General features: G+C 34.3%; 1 protein-coding gene across 1 annotated transcript; it reads right to left on the bottom strand.

Moving 5' to 3' along the window:
• Nucleotides 1-6,552: 6,552 nt before the first annotated feature.
• Nucleotides 6,553-8,247, bottom strand: LOC149818039 (HMG1/2-like protein). Its single transcript, XM_089986531.1, has 8 exons — nt 8,129-8,247; nt 7,977-8,034; nt 7,694-7,810; nt 7,530-7,587; nt 7,374-7,418; nt 7,197-7,277; nt 7,025-7,108; nt 6,553-6,868 (listed from the first exon to the last, which is right to left on the bottom strand). The coding sequence occupies exons 2-8, from the start codon at nt 8,024-8,026 to the stop codon at nt 6,851-6,853; spliced, it is 453 nt and encodes a 150-aa protein (XP_089842657.1). The 5' UTR covers nt 8,027-8,034; nt 8,129-8,247; the 3' UTR covers nt 6,553-6,850.
• Between the last annotated feature and the right edge of the window lie 9,834 nt (nt 8,248-18,081).

Here is an 18,081-nt window from a genome sequence, read left to right as displayed (position 1 = left end):
CCATACCAGAGTTAGTATGCAAGAATGAGGTGATGCATGTGGAATGTAACGACCCCAACTCATACCCGTTAAAAAAAATTTTTTTTTAAATATTTGCGAAAACATTCTCAAAGACTCAGGGCCTTTACGATCATAATCAATCCACAACTATAAAGAATCTTACATTACCATCAATCAACGAAAACAAATGAACTTCATTAATTAAATCATAAAGTCTGAAAACATGTGCAAATGAATATAAATAAATCAAAAAGTGAAGTCACTTTGTCCCTAAGTAAAATTGTCAAATAGTCATGTAACCCTCGTAGTAGCATGTCCTCTCACTGGGTCTCAGAAGCTGTAAAAAAACATAAAAATAAGGGTGTCAGAATTATAGATCTTGCGTACGAGTTTTTTTAATGAATCAAATAAGTAAAAAAAAACATAAATAAGATTCATACGACATTTTAGAAGGTTATAATTATAATAAATTCAAAATTCAATTAATCATTCATGCAATAAAGAATAATTATTAAATAATAAAAAACACTATTAAGCAATAAAGAACATTTATCATGCATTAAAGAATTATTATCATGCATTAAGAAGCAATTAACAGGCAACCATTAAAATAACACAAGAGAACAGATAAATATACATGATCTAATGCATAATAGAAAAATGCATGATATCAATGCACATGCATGAGTAATTTATTATCTTTTATCAGAAATTTTTTTTATATGCATGTCTCTATTAAATGCACACAATTTTAGTTTTTCTTTTTTATTACTATTACTCGCGGATACTCAAAACAAGTACAACAATTCCCGATGTCAAGTTAGGTTCTCAATTATAGCTTAGTACACAATTTATATTTTATTACTAGGTTTCACACTTAGCCATCGACTGATATCAGGAATCAACACCATCTATCGAAACATTAGAAATCAGCATTTAATGTCGGAACATTAGAGAAATCAACTTCCACTAATGTCACTTGGTATACCAATAACAACATATGTGTCTACACACCATCCTCAAGCAAAGTGGTGAAATCTCCTTAAAATCATAGCCGAGAGGTGAATCACCTAGTTGGGTTTAGGGACACAAAACGCACATAGAGTGTTAGTATTCTCACGATTCCCCGAAACCGCAGTTCAGGATTCCTACACTAAAAAATGGACATTCAGAAAAAAAATTGAATTACATTATTTTTTTCTTTTTATTAAAAGAATGATTTATTTCACTTCTTTATTTTGCAAATCAACATGCAAAACATAGCATTTGTTTCGCAAATTATTATGTGAAACACATCACGAGACCACAGCCTATGGAAACATGAATAGTGCAATTAGTTCAATAAATATTAAATTAATTTTTGTGATGCATAAAAAAATTAAACATAGAGCAACACCTGCTCAAGGCCCTCACAGCCTACGGTGATCCACTTTTGACCACCAATGCATCTAATGCAAAAACCATAAAGAGCACGTGACTTATGCATTCATTTAACACGTTTTCAAATGTACATTAATACATACTAAACACAAATATGTGCATGTGTTCACATGATTATGCAAAATACATATTTCTTTTCATGAATATCTCATGCTTAATATGTGAACATTCATACAAATATGCATATACAAAACAATATAAATTTTCAGGTTTGCACGTGTAGATGTAATTAACATTGCATTAAAGGTCTTGATAATGCATAATCAACCAGTCATGAGCATGCGAAAACTAGATTCTTGTCATGTAAGAAATCTAAATATTCATTATGAGCAAGTCTGAAAATACATGCACCAAACAGAATTTTAATCGAGCTCAATCAGCACATTCAAGGTGCACAAATCTGAATATTTGTCATGCTAAATCTTATTAGACATTAAGCATTCCACACTTGTGAATTTAATCTAAATCTTGAGCATTCATTATGCAATGTTCTTGAACAAGTAAATCTGAAAGTGCATGTACATGTAAATATGCGCATATCACATACTTATTATTATTGTATATGCATATTTTTTTTTATTTACGTTTGACCAGATTGAGCCCAGCCAACTCAGTCAGCTGGGTCTAATCTGATCAACTGCCCAGCCAGATCAATCCATGAGATAAATTCTTTACATGGAGAAATATGGCTTCTCAAAATGGCATATTTTCTGATAATCTAGACAAGCATGTAAATAAATTCCAAAAGAGCACTCTCTGCATGTGAATTTGTTATGTGAGAATTATACTAAATGCATATTCGTAGGGCCTATGAAGATCATATCTTACTATGTCAGTGGCCCTATGAAGGATCTAATTTTCAGTAGTGGTTTAAGACCCATCATTTATGTCTATGAATCTTTCATGATCCATCTTGAGAACTGAATATGATGTTCAGGTGGCTGGTCATGACAACCTAACCAACGGATCAAAGTTTCAAGTCCCACCTTTTGCCATATTGAAAAACAAAGCTAAAAAGTGTACAAAATCATCGTGTGTTCTGTACTATTATTCGTTTATAGACCTGCACGCTCATCCTGGTTCGTGGTACAAATTGGGGAATTTATAGGTGGCTTATGGAAAATTTTGCCCTGACAGAGCCCAGTTGACCCATTCGACCGGTGCTCATGTCCTGACCAGCCGAACCAGACGACTGGGCCAAATCTGGGCCCACCGCCCAGTATAATAAGAAAAAAAAGTTTTAAATATATTAGTATTTTCTTCTAACAGGATCCCAACCCAGCCGAATGAGTCGGTTGGGGGGCTTAAAAGGGTTCTATTTAATAAAGTTTTTGTTTAATTTTTTTTTTCAGGCACCTGGCCCAGCCGAACCCAGTGGGCTGGGTCTATGCACTACAGAACCACACCCAACCAAGCCACCTGCCCAACCGAACCAGGGGCTCGACTAGGCCGGCTGCAGCCAAATAAAAGTTTTATTTATTCTTTTTTTTTTGTATAACCTTTTTTTTTCTTTATATATATATATATATATATATATATATATATATATATATATATATATATATATATATATATATATATATATATATATATATTCTCTTTTGTAAATCAGGGACCCAAGAGTCGGCTGGGATTGGACAGCTATATGTCCTGTCTCGAACAGCAATTGCATCAAGTCAGAAAATCCTTTTTTTTCATGGTTCAGAATCAATTTTCAGAATCACAGTCCCTTGTTGACCTGTTTAAATCCATCCACTAGTTTGGTGGACAAATCTATCCAGAACAGACAGTACGGACAAGGGTTCAGATCTATCCAGATCTTCTCATGCACTATCACGATGGTCAGATCTGTCAAAATTTGTCTCCTTATCACATGGGACATATATATATATATATACACACTAACGTAGAAATCAAAAATACATATTCTAAACATGCATACGTCGATTTTCATAGATCGAAATGATGAAACTAAAATAAAATTCATGGTTTTCCTTCAAAATCTTGCCTTAAGTTTATTTAAGTTGTTTTTCTCATCTGAAACAAAAGAAAAAACTCGTACATTGTTTGGAGTTTGAAAAACGACTGGAAGAACCGACGGATGATTGGATCTCCTCTTCCTTTCTCTCTCTCTTTCTTTTTTTTAGCTTCTAGATGGGATAGGGGGTGACCCCCCACCCCCCTATCCATCCTTCCAGCCCCTTCTAATGTGGGCCGAAGAGAGGACTTCTCATTTGGGAATCCCTCTCTTTTCAATTTTTTTGAAATTCTATTTTTGTTGACGTTTTAACTCTCTTTTCTAATTCATGTAATCTTTCATTTTTTTTTTAGATTTCTCTATTTTTTCTCAAACTAATAAGGACTCTTAATTAGTTAGCAATTCTGAAATTTGAAATTAATTTAAATTTAATAATTATTTATTTATTAATTAATTATCAGTAATTAAATATCCAAAAACTTTCACAGGGTACCTTATCCCTTTGAAAGTCTTTTTAACTTTAAATTTCTTCAATTTAATCCTATATATTGAATTTAAAATTATATTTTCGTTGGATATAAATTTTAGATCTCAATCTGAATCCAGTATCCAAATTCATTTTGAATCCTAGGTTGAATCAATTTCTAATTACTATGGATCTTGAATAGAGTCCAAATCTACATGAATTTGAATAATATGCATTGGATCCAATCCAATGAAAATTCAGGCCCAATCCATCAAGGGGGACCTTTTTTTAAAAAAGCTATTTACAAACCAATCGTGGCCTAATTTGAAAAAGTAAACTACCAACTTAAAATTTTAAAACACATCTAACATATGTAATTTAAATTTCACCATCAAGATTCTCTTGAATTTAAAGGTTAAAAATAAAAGTTTTTATCACATTTTAATGGACTCATTTAGACATTATCTAATTAAAATATTGAGCATATATTGACTTTTTGACAAATTTTAAGAAATATCTAAATTTGACTAAGTATAAAATACACAATATTTAAAAAAATACCAAACAAGAGTTCGTATAGTTTCTGGTCACCAAATTAATCTGAGACCAAAGTTAGAATAAATGGCGGGGAAAGAGACGATCAGGACCAAAGAGCCTTGCACAAAAAAACAGCAACCTTCCACGTATCTGTCATTAACACGATTCATCTAGAAAGTTAATGATATCAGAAATTTTTGTGGGAGCCTTCTGAGGCAGGAGTCCTAGCCTCAGAGTTCTACACTACCGGCAAGATGACAATAGAAATCAGGCTGAGCCAGCACGACTCCATGGCAGGCGCAGTTTTTTCAGGTATAAATAAAATATAAAAAAAAAGTAAAAACTGACCTTTTGGTTCGATTTTGGATGCCATTCATCTCCATGATGGATCGCATCCAGGTGCCTTAGACAGAAGCTCCTTGAAATAGATCTGCTCTAAAAACACAATCACGTATGTTTCCACTTAAGCAAAAACTTGCCACTAAAACGCTATAACCCAACTTTCCTCCTAACATGAACCAAGAGTACCGTTAAGATCCATCACTCGTAACAAATCAGCAGCAGCCTGACCCAAAGGCATAATTACTTATGGGCACGTTCGCTTGCATCCCATGCGATTCCATCTAGAATTCCAATTCATCGGATCACAAACCAAAGTAAACAATGTGATTTACAACCAAATGAAAAAAAGTAAAACAATATCATATCTTTGAACTAGATAGACGATTTAATGGATGGCTGCGGATTCTGAATTAAGTTTCAGATCAGGATTGTATCTTGATCGTCTCATCAAGGAAAGATCAAGTGGGTCTAATAAATAGTACTTTGGAAGGAATAGGGGTAGCCGGTGGCTCTTTGCATTTGATTGACTCGGTAGGTAATGGAGTTTTGAAATAAGTATGGCCAAGTGTATCCCAAATGCATCAAATGTGTTAGTGAAAACCCTCGCGATCATGGCTGTATAAGAGAATGATAAACATTGGCGATCATGGCTGTAGAAGAGAATGATAAACATTGGTGGAATATGAACACGGACTGGGTTACTTTGTAAATTTGTAATTTTGTCCAATTCTTGATAATAAACTGGTAGAGGGGTCTGTATAACCCCAGCTATATATGTCGAAGAAAAAAATTCCTGCTACCTCACTTTTTCATGATCGTTTGCACGTGAGAAAGTGTCCACTTTTCTGGGTGGTGCAGGAGGGCGTCTCATTCGGGGATCAAGCAAGGAAGCCGCAAGAAAGCACCGCGAATACAAGCGAAACACCTCGACGATCAACGCATACAACCGCCTAAAGCTTGCCACAACCAATGCAACCCAATTACTCAACATCAACCCTAATCACGAAATAGTCGCATTATTGCCAAAACTACTTATCCCACGTCGACAAAAAATGCCAAGACAAATTTATGAGGATTCGTTTTTAAACGAAGACGTCAGTGAAGATGTTGAGAACAACCCAGACAAAAACCAAACAATGAGAACATTGCAGCAACAGCGGGAACGGTTAGCAAGTTGACATTAGAAATCTATTCCCAGATCCAGTCTAACCGCAATCCACCAACCAACGCGCACTGGTCCACGTACCAAGCAGCAACCATTAAAAACCCATGGCTAAGAAAACAAACGACTGAAGGGAGGACATGAAATAAGGAGGAAACCAACTCCCTACCAAAGCCCTCAGACCCACCATTCTAGGAAAACAAACCACCCACAAGCCACAGCCGGACATTACGTGCCACATCGAACACCGAAACGACCCCGATAAAAAACCAAACCAGACTCGCCGATACCTTGCATTCACCTAAGCCTAAGCAAACATGCAGCCACATCTACCTAGAGCGTTGCACCATTTCAACTGTAAATCCGCAAAATCGACGTTTTACAGAAGCCAATACTGGTTCTCACAAACACGTAAAGGATCGCACTTCGAGTTATCTCAGTGACATAAGAGATTTAAGCAAACGCTCGGTCTAAGCGGTCATTTCGCCCATCCAGTTGGGCAGACTTTATCGTGAGCAGTAGACAACCTAAAAATAGAGAGAAAATCGCGTGCCGAGGGACCGAGTCCAAGACCCCACCGAATGAGTCACAAAACGACAGAAATCAAACGCTAAATACAAGCAGCGCGATATTAAAGCAGCATTTAAACTTCAATTAAAATTTGCTAATTACAGAAGAGAGCTAAAAGGATGCTAGGCGATCACTAAAGAGAGGGAGGAGAGACAGAATGGATTCGTATGCATCGCCTAAAACCAGAACATAACGCCAGAAGGCCAAAAAGGGAGAACGAAAAGGAAAGCAAAATGTTTTGTGCACTCCGTTCAGATGCGATTGACCCCCACAGAAATAACTAGATGGTTGGTAAAACTACACGTCATCATTTCAACGGCCAATTATGCGATGCTTTCATCCTTCTATCAATACTTCAGTCGTCGTCTTCCTCCTGAAGCAAGGAATATAACAATTAGGAGTAAATAGACGAGGAACAAAATAGCAAGGGGAAAAAGACAATTACATATCGTATCAATCAACAGGCAAAAAACAAGAGAAATTTCATAAGCGATTGCAGATGGGGTGAGACTAAAAGTTATTTCACTACCTCCTCGCTTCCTTCGTCATCGTCATGAACCTCAGACCTAGACTTGTCAGATTCCTCTTCGTCGCGATCATCCGAAGCACCAGACTACATATTGTTGATAAACAAATTAGCCACCAAAACAACAAGAATATCCATGACTATATTTTACCAATTTGATTTCCATATCAGGCACCTGCTTCTTGTTGTAGGCTGCCAGAGTCTTCTCGTATTCCGTCTTCTTCTTAGCCGCCTTGGACACATAGGGTGCCTTATCCTAAAATTTAATTAAATAACGAATAAAATGAGTAAATACGGAAATTATCCGCTAACGATCATTGAAGGGAGAAGACGTTCTCATCCCGATACTCACAGATTCAGTCATCGTTTTCCATTTATCGCCAGCTGCCTTTCCGACCTAACAAATAGAAAAGATGCAATAAATACAAAAAAATAAAAGGGAAATCGAGCAATTGAAAATCAAGGAATAAAAAAACATATCAAAGGAAGGCAGATCTCTGAAGCTTACAGTAGCAACGGATTTGTTATTCGGATTCTTCTCCTTGAATTGCTTCCTAAACTCCTCCCTGTTTAGATAAATCAGAGGCACAATCAGATAATCATTTCTATCGAAGGAAACTAAATAAAGCGAAAGAAAAAGGAAAATCAGAAATATAAAGGGAAAAGGATTACATAAAAACGAAGAAGGCGCTGGGAGGCCTCTTCGGCTTGTTCGGATCCTTCGCTTTCGTCGTCGCAGGTTTCTTACTGATTCGGTCGCTCCCGGAGGCCTTCCTCTTCGTCCCTAGCCTAAAACCGAACGTTCCCCGGCCAGAAAACCCAAAAAAGTCAAAACCCTAGCAAAATGGAATCCATCCGAAACCCTAGAGACGAGTCTAGATTATTGAAAGATCATAAAACGAAACAAAACAAAATCTGCAGGAAAAAAAATAAACATATAAAAAAAGAAACTCACTTGTTATCGGTTTTCTTGGCCGTATCGGCCTTCGATTTTCCTCCTTTCATCGGAAACCCTGCCAGAAAAAACAGATCGGATCGGACAAAACTGAGTCAGCCTCAACAGAAGCAGAGAAAGAGAAACAAATAGTAGAAAAAAGAGTAGCGTACCTTGGAAGATAGAGAGGGAACGACGGAGAAAAAGCGAGAGATCGTTGAGAGCACAGAGGGAGGTGGAGAGAGGGCGTAGATAAAAGGTAGAGGAATTAAAACTGAAATCACAGAGACCGATCAAATCCGGATTTGGGCGGGATATGAAAACTCCCATTGCCACGTCATCGATCCCAGTCATTGCCTCTGATTGGAGGACTTCATACCCATGGCTGCTGACGTGGCTCCCCGCGCCCTCCGGTTTGTGCTTTCGTTTGTGCTTCTTCGTTGAGCGACGGGAATAGAATTACGAAAACCGCCTCGCGTTCTCGAGTCAAAGACGGGAGAAGGGTTTGCTTCGAGAAGGTCGGCACCAGCTTTGGAGGGCAGTTTCGGCATCGTCGGTGAGAAATGGGGCATCAGTTCTTGGTCAAAGGGCATATATTCGTGACGGATATAGACCTTAGTTTTGCAAAATGACTAAATGACCCCTATTGATTTTGTGCACATCCTTGGGTGGACGGTGGTGATGCAAACTTCTGCTTGCCACTCGATCTTTTCTTCTTATAGGTCAGGGCCTATATTGTAATACTCAAAAGTTACTCGGCTTTCCTGATATTTGTTAAGAAGATGGAGGAATCACGAAACCTCCCTGCCCGGGCATCACGGCTTTGTTTCGTTGCTCGAATTTCTTTCTTTTCACGATTGCACAATTTCAGGAACGCCACTCAAAAAGTTGAAATTTTAGAATTATCCCTCACTTCGACAACAATTGCAGCGGGCCACTCGGATCAGACACCATCATGGATCGCACAATAAACGGTTGAGATGTAGGAATCGGATATCCATTCAAACGGGTCTCTGGATCAGCTGCCTATATGTAATTGTGGTAGAAAGCAAACAGTTCGGAGCCGGAACAGTTAAAATACATGAAGATTTGGATTGGAATCGAACCAGAAACAGCTGAAAATTGCAAAATCCTCGTTCTGGATCCGACTCATTTGCATCCCTACTGGTTGGATTTGCAATTTTGCATTCTCAACTCACAAGTTGTCTACAGAGTTGGATCCGGGTCAGACTCGGGTAATTCAGGACCTCAAGTCAACTTCCTTTGATTCTCAACTAGATGCAGTTCTGAGATGTGTTTGATTGTCACGAATCTCATATACAAGGTGACATGAAATAATACATAGGGCACGTTGGGAAGCAATATTTATATATTATTTAGTGTTCAACCAATTATTCTAGTGACATTTTTTTTCACTGAATCAATAACTAAGTCGACCTAAGTCACTTTGTTGGGTTTTCATCACCGATAAATTCTTTAGTAAGTTTTAATCTCATTCCCCAGTATCATTCATAAGTGAATCTGACAACAATATTTCATATATTTTATTGAAATTACTCAATGATTAAGTATATTATTCACAGTAATGTGGTTAGATTGATATGAGTAAAATTCTCATTAAATACATTGCTCATTGTTTTATATATCATGGTAAATTGCTACATGAGGTAGGGGTTTGCTACCCAATGGAACTATAATAAAGAAATTCCTAAGCCATTCGGCTTTCATACTATAATATGTTCCTAGTGGGTTGAGTTGTGATGATTTACTTATTGGATGCTCGGAATATTGCCTCGTATTCAAGGATAAATATTCATTCACTTGTAGATATAAAATTATCCATATCCAAATTTCAATTTACATCATTATATTCTTCAAAATTAGTGGGTTTCTTCGTATAAATTAACTCATAATTCAATGTCTCTTTAAGGTACTTACATACCTTTAAAAATTGCATCTCAATACTTAGGTCGTGAATTGTTAGTATATTTACTTAGTTTGCTTATGCAAAATGCTATGCCTTATCTAGTTATATTCATAACATACATAAGACTTTCAATAATATTAACAAACTTAAGTTGAGAAATACTTCTTTAAATATATTTAGATAATACAACATTGAGATCAAACAAACTGCCAACAAGTTTTCTAAACAATTTTTGAATATAATGTGATTGAGTTTAACCATATTCATATTTGTGTTTAACAAATTTGTTTCTAAGAATCACATCAACAAACCTATACTTTCATATCAAGATTAAATGACAATAATTCCTTAGTGTCATTAATGTGTTTTATATTATTGCTAAGTATTAGCATGTCATTTACATATAAACAAATTATGACAGTGTTTTTTGTATCAACTCTAGTATAAATGCATTTTTTATATTCTAAAATCACAATTAAAATTCATTATTATTATTATTTTTATGTCACTGTTTTGAAGCTTGTTTTAATTTGTATAAGTACTTAAGCAATTTGTAAGTTTTGTTTTCTTGCTCGGGAACTACAAAACCTTCAGGGTTTTTTCATGTAAATCTCTTATTTTAAATTGTCATTTAGAAATGCAGTTGTAACATTCATTTAATTAATTCCGTGCTTGAAATTTGAAGTTAAGGCTATAAGAACTCCAATTAAAGTGATTCGAGAGGCATTAGCATATATGTCAAAATAATCAATTATCAATTATTGTTTAAAACCTTTTGTTACTAATCTCACTTTAAAATTGATAATCGATCAATATGCTCTGAATTTTATTCTTAAAGTTCATTTACAATCAAGTGGTATTTCGGTTAAACCCATGTTTTTTTTCAAGAATATAATTAATTTCACCTTGAATAGCTTATTTTCATCAGGTGATGACACATTCAGAAAAAGGTTAAACGACCTCTATTAATCACGTAGAGATGAAAATCTCTTTTAAAATCCTTTGTTTTTCTAATTCTATTCTTTCTCCAATTTATAGATTTTCACGATCCAAAACATGTTTTTGGGATATAGGTTCAAAAAAAATATTTGGATTAAAAAAAAATCAAAACTTTGAAAGTTAGATCTTTCGTAAACCCCACTTGTATAGATCTGCAAATTATTTTAGTATATAAGTTCATAAATCTATATGCCTTGTTGTTTTGGAAATAACCAATAAAAACACATGCCAGTTTTAGGTATTATTTTAGTTTATTTAAGTTCATTCAATCTAACATAAGCAATGCAACCCAAAACCTTTAGATAATTTAAGTTTGGTTTTCTATTTTTTTCACAATTTATAAGAAGTACTTCTAATTTTGAGTAGGGTACAAGATTTAAAATATAACATGCACTAAGTAAAGTTTCTTCCTATGAATTAAAATCAAGTCAATATGTAACGACCATAACTCATACCTCTTAAAAATTACGATTTTTTTTAAACCATTGCAGAAATCTTTCTAGAGACCCGAGGTCTTTACAATTTCACTCTCAATTGGATAACCAAACAAACAATTATGGATCTTGCATTTATCATCCACATCATAACAAGCTAAATTTTATTAAATGAACAAGAATGGTCTCGAGATAATTGCATAAGAAAAATCAGAGTGCATGAACAATTTATTTTAAAGAAAAATAAAGAAAAGCAAAGTCATTTTGTCCATTTGTGAGGCTGTCTAGCAAACGTGTAGCACTCGTAGCTCTCCTAGAAGTGAGTTGCTTCACTGATTCTTTGCGGCTACGAAAACTAAAAAAATGGGGGGTGTCAAAAATCCAAAAAAAATTGTGTACGAATCCTTCCAATGAAACAAGTAAGCATAAATAATATAAATAATAATTTATGCAATAATTTAGAGGAAATGCATTTATGACCGATCCATAATTTAGGCAAGCATGTAATTGGCACAGAACAATTGATAAACAAGAGGAAACATCTTATATCAACAGGGAGCATTAATCAAGCATTAAAGATATGCTATTATGCGAAAGAAAATGCATATCATGCATTCATCCATATATCATAAGTAAATATACATGATCTAGTGCATAACAGGAATATGCATGACTTTAGTGTAATGCATGAGTAAATTATTAACATTTATTAGTTTTTTTTTATATCATGTCCCTATTAAATGCGCACAATTAAGTTCTTCTTTTTAATTGTCGTTGCCCGCGGATACACCAAATGAATAAAATTTTCTGAGGTCAAGTATGGTTCTTAGGATAACTTAGTACATAAGTTGTATTTTATTAGTGAGTTTCAAACTTAGCCCTCGACCGAATCACCTTCATAACATTAGACCTCCGCATCTAATGTCGAGACACTAAGGACCTTCATCCAATAGTATCACTTTCTTGGTATACAAAAACAACAACGGTGTCTACACACTACCCCCAGGTAAAGTGACAAATATTTTTCTAAAATCGTGGCAAAGAGATAAAACCTCAATATCGGGTTAAGGGGTAATCAATAATACACACAGAGTTTTTGTATCCTCGTGGTCCCCAAAAAATTGAAACTCTAAGATTTTCATTCTAACAACAAAAGATCTCAGAACGTATATTACATTTTTTTTATCTTTATTTATTATTATTAATCAATTCTTTAATTTGCAAATCAGCTTGCAACTTAAAACGCAAGCTCGCATAATCCCCTGTGAGAACTATCACAGGACCACCACCCATAGAAAAGCATAGAACAGTGCAATACAATGCAAACTATTTATGTGATTTTTGCAATGTATTTAAAATACATAAATAGGAGCAAAACCAAAGCTCGAGGCCCATGATGATCCATTATGTGATCATCGATGTATCATATGCAAATATCATGATTAACATACCACAACGCATTATTCTTGAATGCTTCACAATTGTATATTCATATGTGCCCTGTAAAGATGTGCATATAACAATAACATGCATATGCATGTGCATTGGTTCACCACTTCATACTCATTGCATGCTTTTATGTGATTCACATACTCTTGTCAAATGCATGACTTCACTTAATACCTGCATTCATGCCAAATGCATGCTTTCAATTATGACCCCTTTTAATTAAAATATGTGAACACAATATGAATTACTTACATTTAAACCCGTATCAATTCCATGTATACTCGTGCATAAAAAACAACCATATGATTAACACTTTTACCCAAGCATAGGATATTTAGTTTAGCATTTGAAACAACTTGTACGACGACAATCGAAAATAATTACATGTTTAGCCAAATCAGGGTCGCAACCATAATCCATTTCTATCACTCTGCTAACATAGATGCATGCCTAACCATCTTTCGTAACATAGGTATTTTGATTACATTGTAACTAGGCATGATAGGATACATAAACATCCATTAAATATGATGTTAAATAAATCATCATATACAAACCCATTGAACACTTAAACATGAATATTTAAAAAAAAAACGATGTAACTTATGCAAAATATAACATGCACTAAGTAAAGTTTCTTCCTATGAATTAAAAGCAAGTCAATATGTAACGACCACAACTCATACCTCTTAAAAATTATATTTTTTTTTTAAACCATTGCAGAAATCTTTCCAGAGACCTGAGGTCTTTACAGTTTCACTCTCAATTGGATAACCAAACAAACCATCATAGATCTTACATTAATCATCGATACCATAATAAGTTAAATTTTATTAAATGAACAAGAATGGTCTCGAGATAATTGCATAAGAAAAATCATAGTTCATGAACAATTTATTTTAAAGAAAAACAAAGAAAAGCAGAGCCACATTGTCCATCTGTGAAGTTGTCTAGCAAATGTGTAGTACTCATAGCTCTCCCATAAGTGAGTCGCTTCAATGATCATCTGCGACTGCGAAAACTACAAGAGTGGGGGGTGTAAGGAATCCATTTTTTTTTACGAATCCTTCCAATGAAACAAGTAAGCATAAATAATATAAATAATAATTTATGCAATAATTTAGAGGAAATGCATTTATGACCGATCCATAATTTAGGCAAGCATGTAATTAGCACAGAACAATTGATAAACAAGAGGAAACATCTTATATCAACAGGGAGCATTAATCAAGCATTAAAGATATGCTATTATGCGAAAGAAAAATGCATATCATGCATTCATCCATATATCATAAGTAAATATACATGATCTAGTGCATAACAGGAATATGCATGACTTCAGTGTAATGCATGAGTAAATTATTAACATTTATTAGAGTTTTTTTTATATGCATATCCTTATTAAATGCACACAGTTAAGTTCTTTTTAATTATCGTTGCCTGCGGATACACCAAACAGGTAAAATTTCTTGAGGTTAAGTATGGTTCTTAGGATAACTTAATACATAAGTTGTATTTTATTACTGAGTTTCAAACTTAGCCATCGACCGAATCACCTTCGGAACATTAGACCTCTACATCTAATGTCGGAACACTAAAAACCTTCATCCAATAGTTTCACTTTCTTGGTATAAAAAAAACAACGACGGTGTCTACACACCACCCCCAAGTAAAGTGACAGATATTTTTTTAAAATCGTGACAAAGAGATAAAACTTCAATATCGTGTTAAAGGGTAATAAATAATACACACAGAGTTTTTGTATCCTCGTGGTCTCAAAAGACAAAAACTCTAAGATTCTCATTTTAACGACAAAAGATTTCAGAACGTATATTACATTATTTTTTTATCTTTATTTATTACTAATAATCAATTCTTTAATTTGCAAATCAGCTTGCAACAAAAAACACAAACTCGCATAATCTCCTGCGAGAACTATCACGGGACTACCACCCGTAGAAAAGCATAGAACAATGCAATACAATGTAAACTATTTAATTAATTTTTTGAAATATATTTAAAATACATAAAGAGGAGCAAAACCAAAGCTCGAGGCCCACCAGGCCCATGATGATCCATTATGTGATCATCGATGCATCATATGCAAATATCATGATTAACATACCACAACGCATTACTCTTGAATGCTTCACAATTGTATATTCATATGTTCCATGTAAAGATGTGCATAGAACAATAATATGCATATGTATGTGCATTGGTTCACCACTTCATACTCATTGCATGTTTTTATTTGATTCACATACTCTTGTCAAATGCATGACTTCACTTAATACCTGTATTCATGCCAAATGCATGCTTTCAATTATGACCCCTTTCAATTAAAATATGTGAACACAATATGCAATCAATTACATGTAAACCCGTATCAATTCCATGTATACTCATGCATAAAAAAACAACCATATGATTAACACTTTTACCCCAACATAGGATATTCAGTTTAGCATTTGAAACAGCTTGTACGACGACAACCGAAAATAATTACATGTTTAGCCAAATCATGGTCGCAACCATAATCCATTTATATCACACCACTAACATAGATGCATGCCTAACCATCTTTCGTAACATAGGTATTTTGATTACATTATAACTAGGCATGACAGGATATATAAACATCCATCGAATATGTTGCTAAACAAATCATCATATACAAACCCATTGAACACTTAAACATGAATATTTAAAAAAAAATGGTGTAACTTATGCATTATATATACATATAATATGTATCTCTTTTTTTTTATTTCTTTTTGAGAACTAATGGCCGAGCACCTAATATATATATATATATATATATATATATATATATATATATATATATATAGAGAGAGAGAGAGAGAGATTTTTTGTAAGCGCCCAGTCCACCCGATCGGCTGGGCTCGGCTCTAGACCAGCTGGGTCTGCCAGCCGACACACAGGCCTCATTGAGGTTTGTGCATGCAGCCAGTCGAGCATTCTCGGCTTGTTGCCCGTTAGCCCAAACAGGTTTATGTAATTTTTTTTTAACACAAATCATGTCCAGCCAAGCCCACTCAGCTGGGTTGCAAAAAAACCCGGCAGACCGGGCCAGCTGTTCGGGTTCCTTGACAGGGTCTGGCCAGTCTATCTCATAGGTATGCATGTATATACATGCTTGAAAACCATCATGTAAGCACATGAAACTTTCCATAAAAAAAATACATGTACATTCAGATTCACTAACCAATGAGGATTCTTAAGCAAAATAACCCCCAGCTATTCATATATAGATAGGTTTGCTTGCAGTCTATATGTGCACATGCTGGGTTTACACTGAGCTTTCACATAAAATCTGAATAAAATTAATCATCATAGAGTATACCACTAAACCGACTATTTTATTCTGAACTCATGTAAAAGCACATTAGTTCACATATGCATAAATATGTATACTCCCATTCGGTTATGTATGAATGCACCAAAAACATAAACAACATGAATATTTAGCTTACATACTTATGCCTAATCAAGAGCACTTATATTTATGGATCCCCCAAGTGATATGCATGGATGAGCAAATTTTTTTTCACGAAATAACATACAGCCAATTGCTCAAAACAATATAAACCAACGGAAATCAAATCCAGCATAAAACAAGCATTCATTAGGATATTTTATTTATAAAATAACTTCTGTTTTCATAGAAAAAAATATACAAAGGAATTTCTTTTGAATGGGTGAAAAAAAAACTTCATGAAAAAGGATCCATAAATCGTCTTTTATATATCTTATAGTAGACATATATATCTACTCATTTTTCATGGATTTTCATTTAAATCATGCATAGAAACCCATCTACACTCGGTTTCTCACTTGCATACAAAAGAAGATACACATACCTTTGCAATGATTGAAAGAACAATGAGAACCAATGGTGAAAAAAGCCTGGATGGGCTGGAGAAGAAAGCCCTCATTCTTCTTCTCTTTTCTTCTCCCTCTTTCTCTTTTCCTTTCTTGCTCTTTTCTTTTTTTCCTTCTCCCCCCCCCCCTTCTCTCCAGCTCTTTCTAAAAGGGCTGGAGAAGGAGAGTTTCCAATAAAATGGAACTCTCTCTCTCAAGTTTTCATTTTTTTTTTCAAACTTCTTCTTTGTTAACTTTTTTTCACGTTTGATAATTTTTTTTTGAGTCTTTCTAAACTCTCTTTAGCCCTATTAGGCATGTAGAAGGATTCCATTAGGAGTCCTTCCCAACTCTAATTACAAAGATTCAAAATTAATAAAAAATAAATAAATAATTAATAATGATTTAAAAGCTTCCAAAAATAGCCTAATCAACCTAGAAGACATCTCAACCTTATTTAACTTCAAATTAAAATTGTTTTTTAATTTGAAGCTATAAAAACATTGGGCATGGATTTGGACATGGATTCAGATCCAAAATCCGAATCCATCTATAAGGATCCAAATAGATTTTGAACTGGACCAAATCTAAATTAATATGGGTCTTGGATAGAGCCCAAATCCATATTGTTTTGGATCAAATCCCTCAGAACCAGTCTGATCCAACTCCTCATCCAAGCCATTAAATTGCTCAATTTTTGAAAAAATATGATTTTTGGGCCAACCGAAACTCGAATTCGAAAAAGTAAAATATCATTGCGCTCAAAATTTTGAGACACATCCAACGACACATTACACGAATATCAAATTCTGATTTTTGCTAAAAAACAACCTGCATTTTACTCGAATTTAAAAGTAAAAAATAAAACTTTTTCTCACACTTCGATTGACTCACCTCAACCTTGTCGACGAGACCTGGACCAAGCCCAGACTAAAAAACATCGGTCTAAAATCGAGGCTCAAATGATTTTTCTCCCAGACTTAGCTAAATCTTTGACAAAATTATAAAATGACTAAGTATGAAAAATACGTGATATTACACAATAACTATTAAACATTACATTCGCCATATCAATTAAAGTTTTAGTTTTACGTTATATAATACCATTATTCTCGATAGTCTAAGTTACTGTGTTTTGTTTGTATATGTCATATTTTTTGCACAAATTAATAAAATCATGAGATAAATATCTTCCACCTCTATCTAACCCAAATAAAGCAATATTTTAATTATCAAAATACTCAACTTCAACCTTAAATAATCTTAAATTTTTCAAAGGATGTTTTTGCTTTTTATAAGACAAACATAAACAAATTTTGAAAATCGTTAATAAAAACTATAAATAAAGATTACCCCCACGAGTTAAGTGTTTTTGAAATCACAAACATCACTATGCATGAGTTTATAAATTTTAGAACTTTTTTTATTTAAT

The sequence above is a fragment of the Nuphar pumila genome, chromosome 13 (assembly GCF_984573655.1).
Source record: "Nuphar pumila chromosome 13, dmNupPumi1.hap1.1, whole genome shotgun sequence".
Classification (NCBI taxonomy): domain Eukaryota; kingdom Viridiplantae; phylum Streptophyta; class Magnoliopsida; order Nymphaeales; family Nymphaeaceae; genus Nuphar; species Nuphar pumila.
The sequence above is the reverse complement of the archived record's forward strand: the minus strand, read 5'-3'. Positions and strand labels throughout refer to the sequence as shown.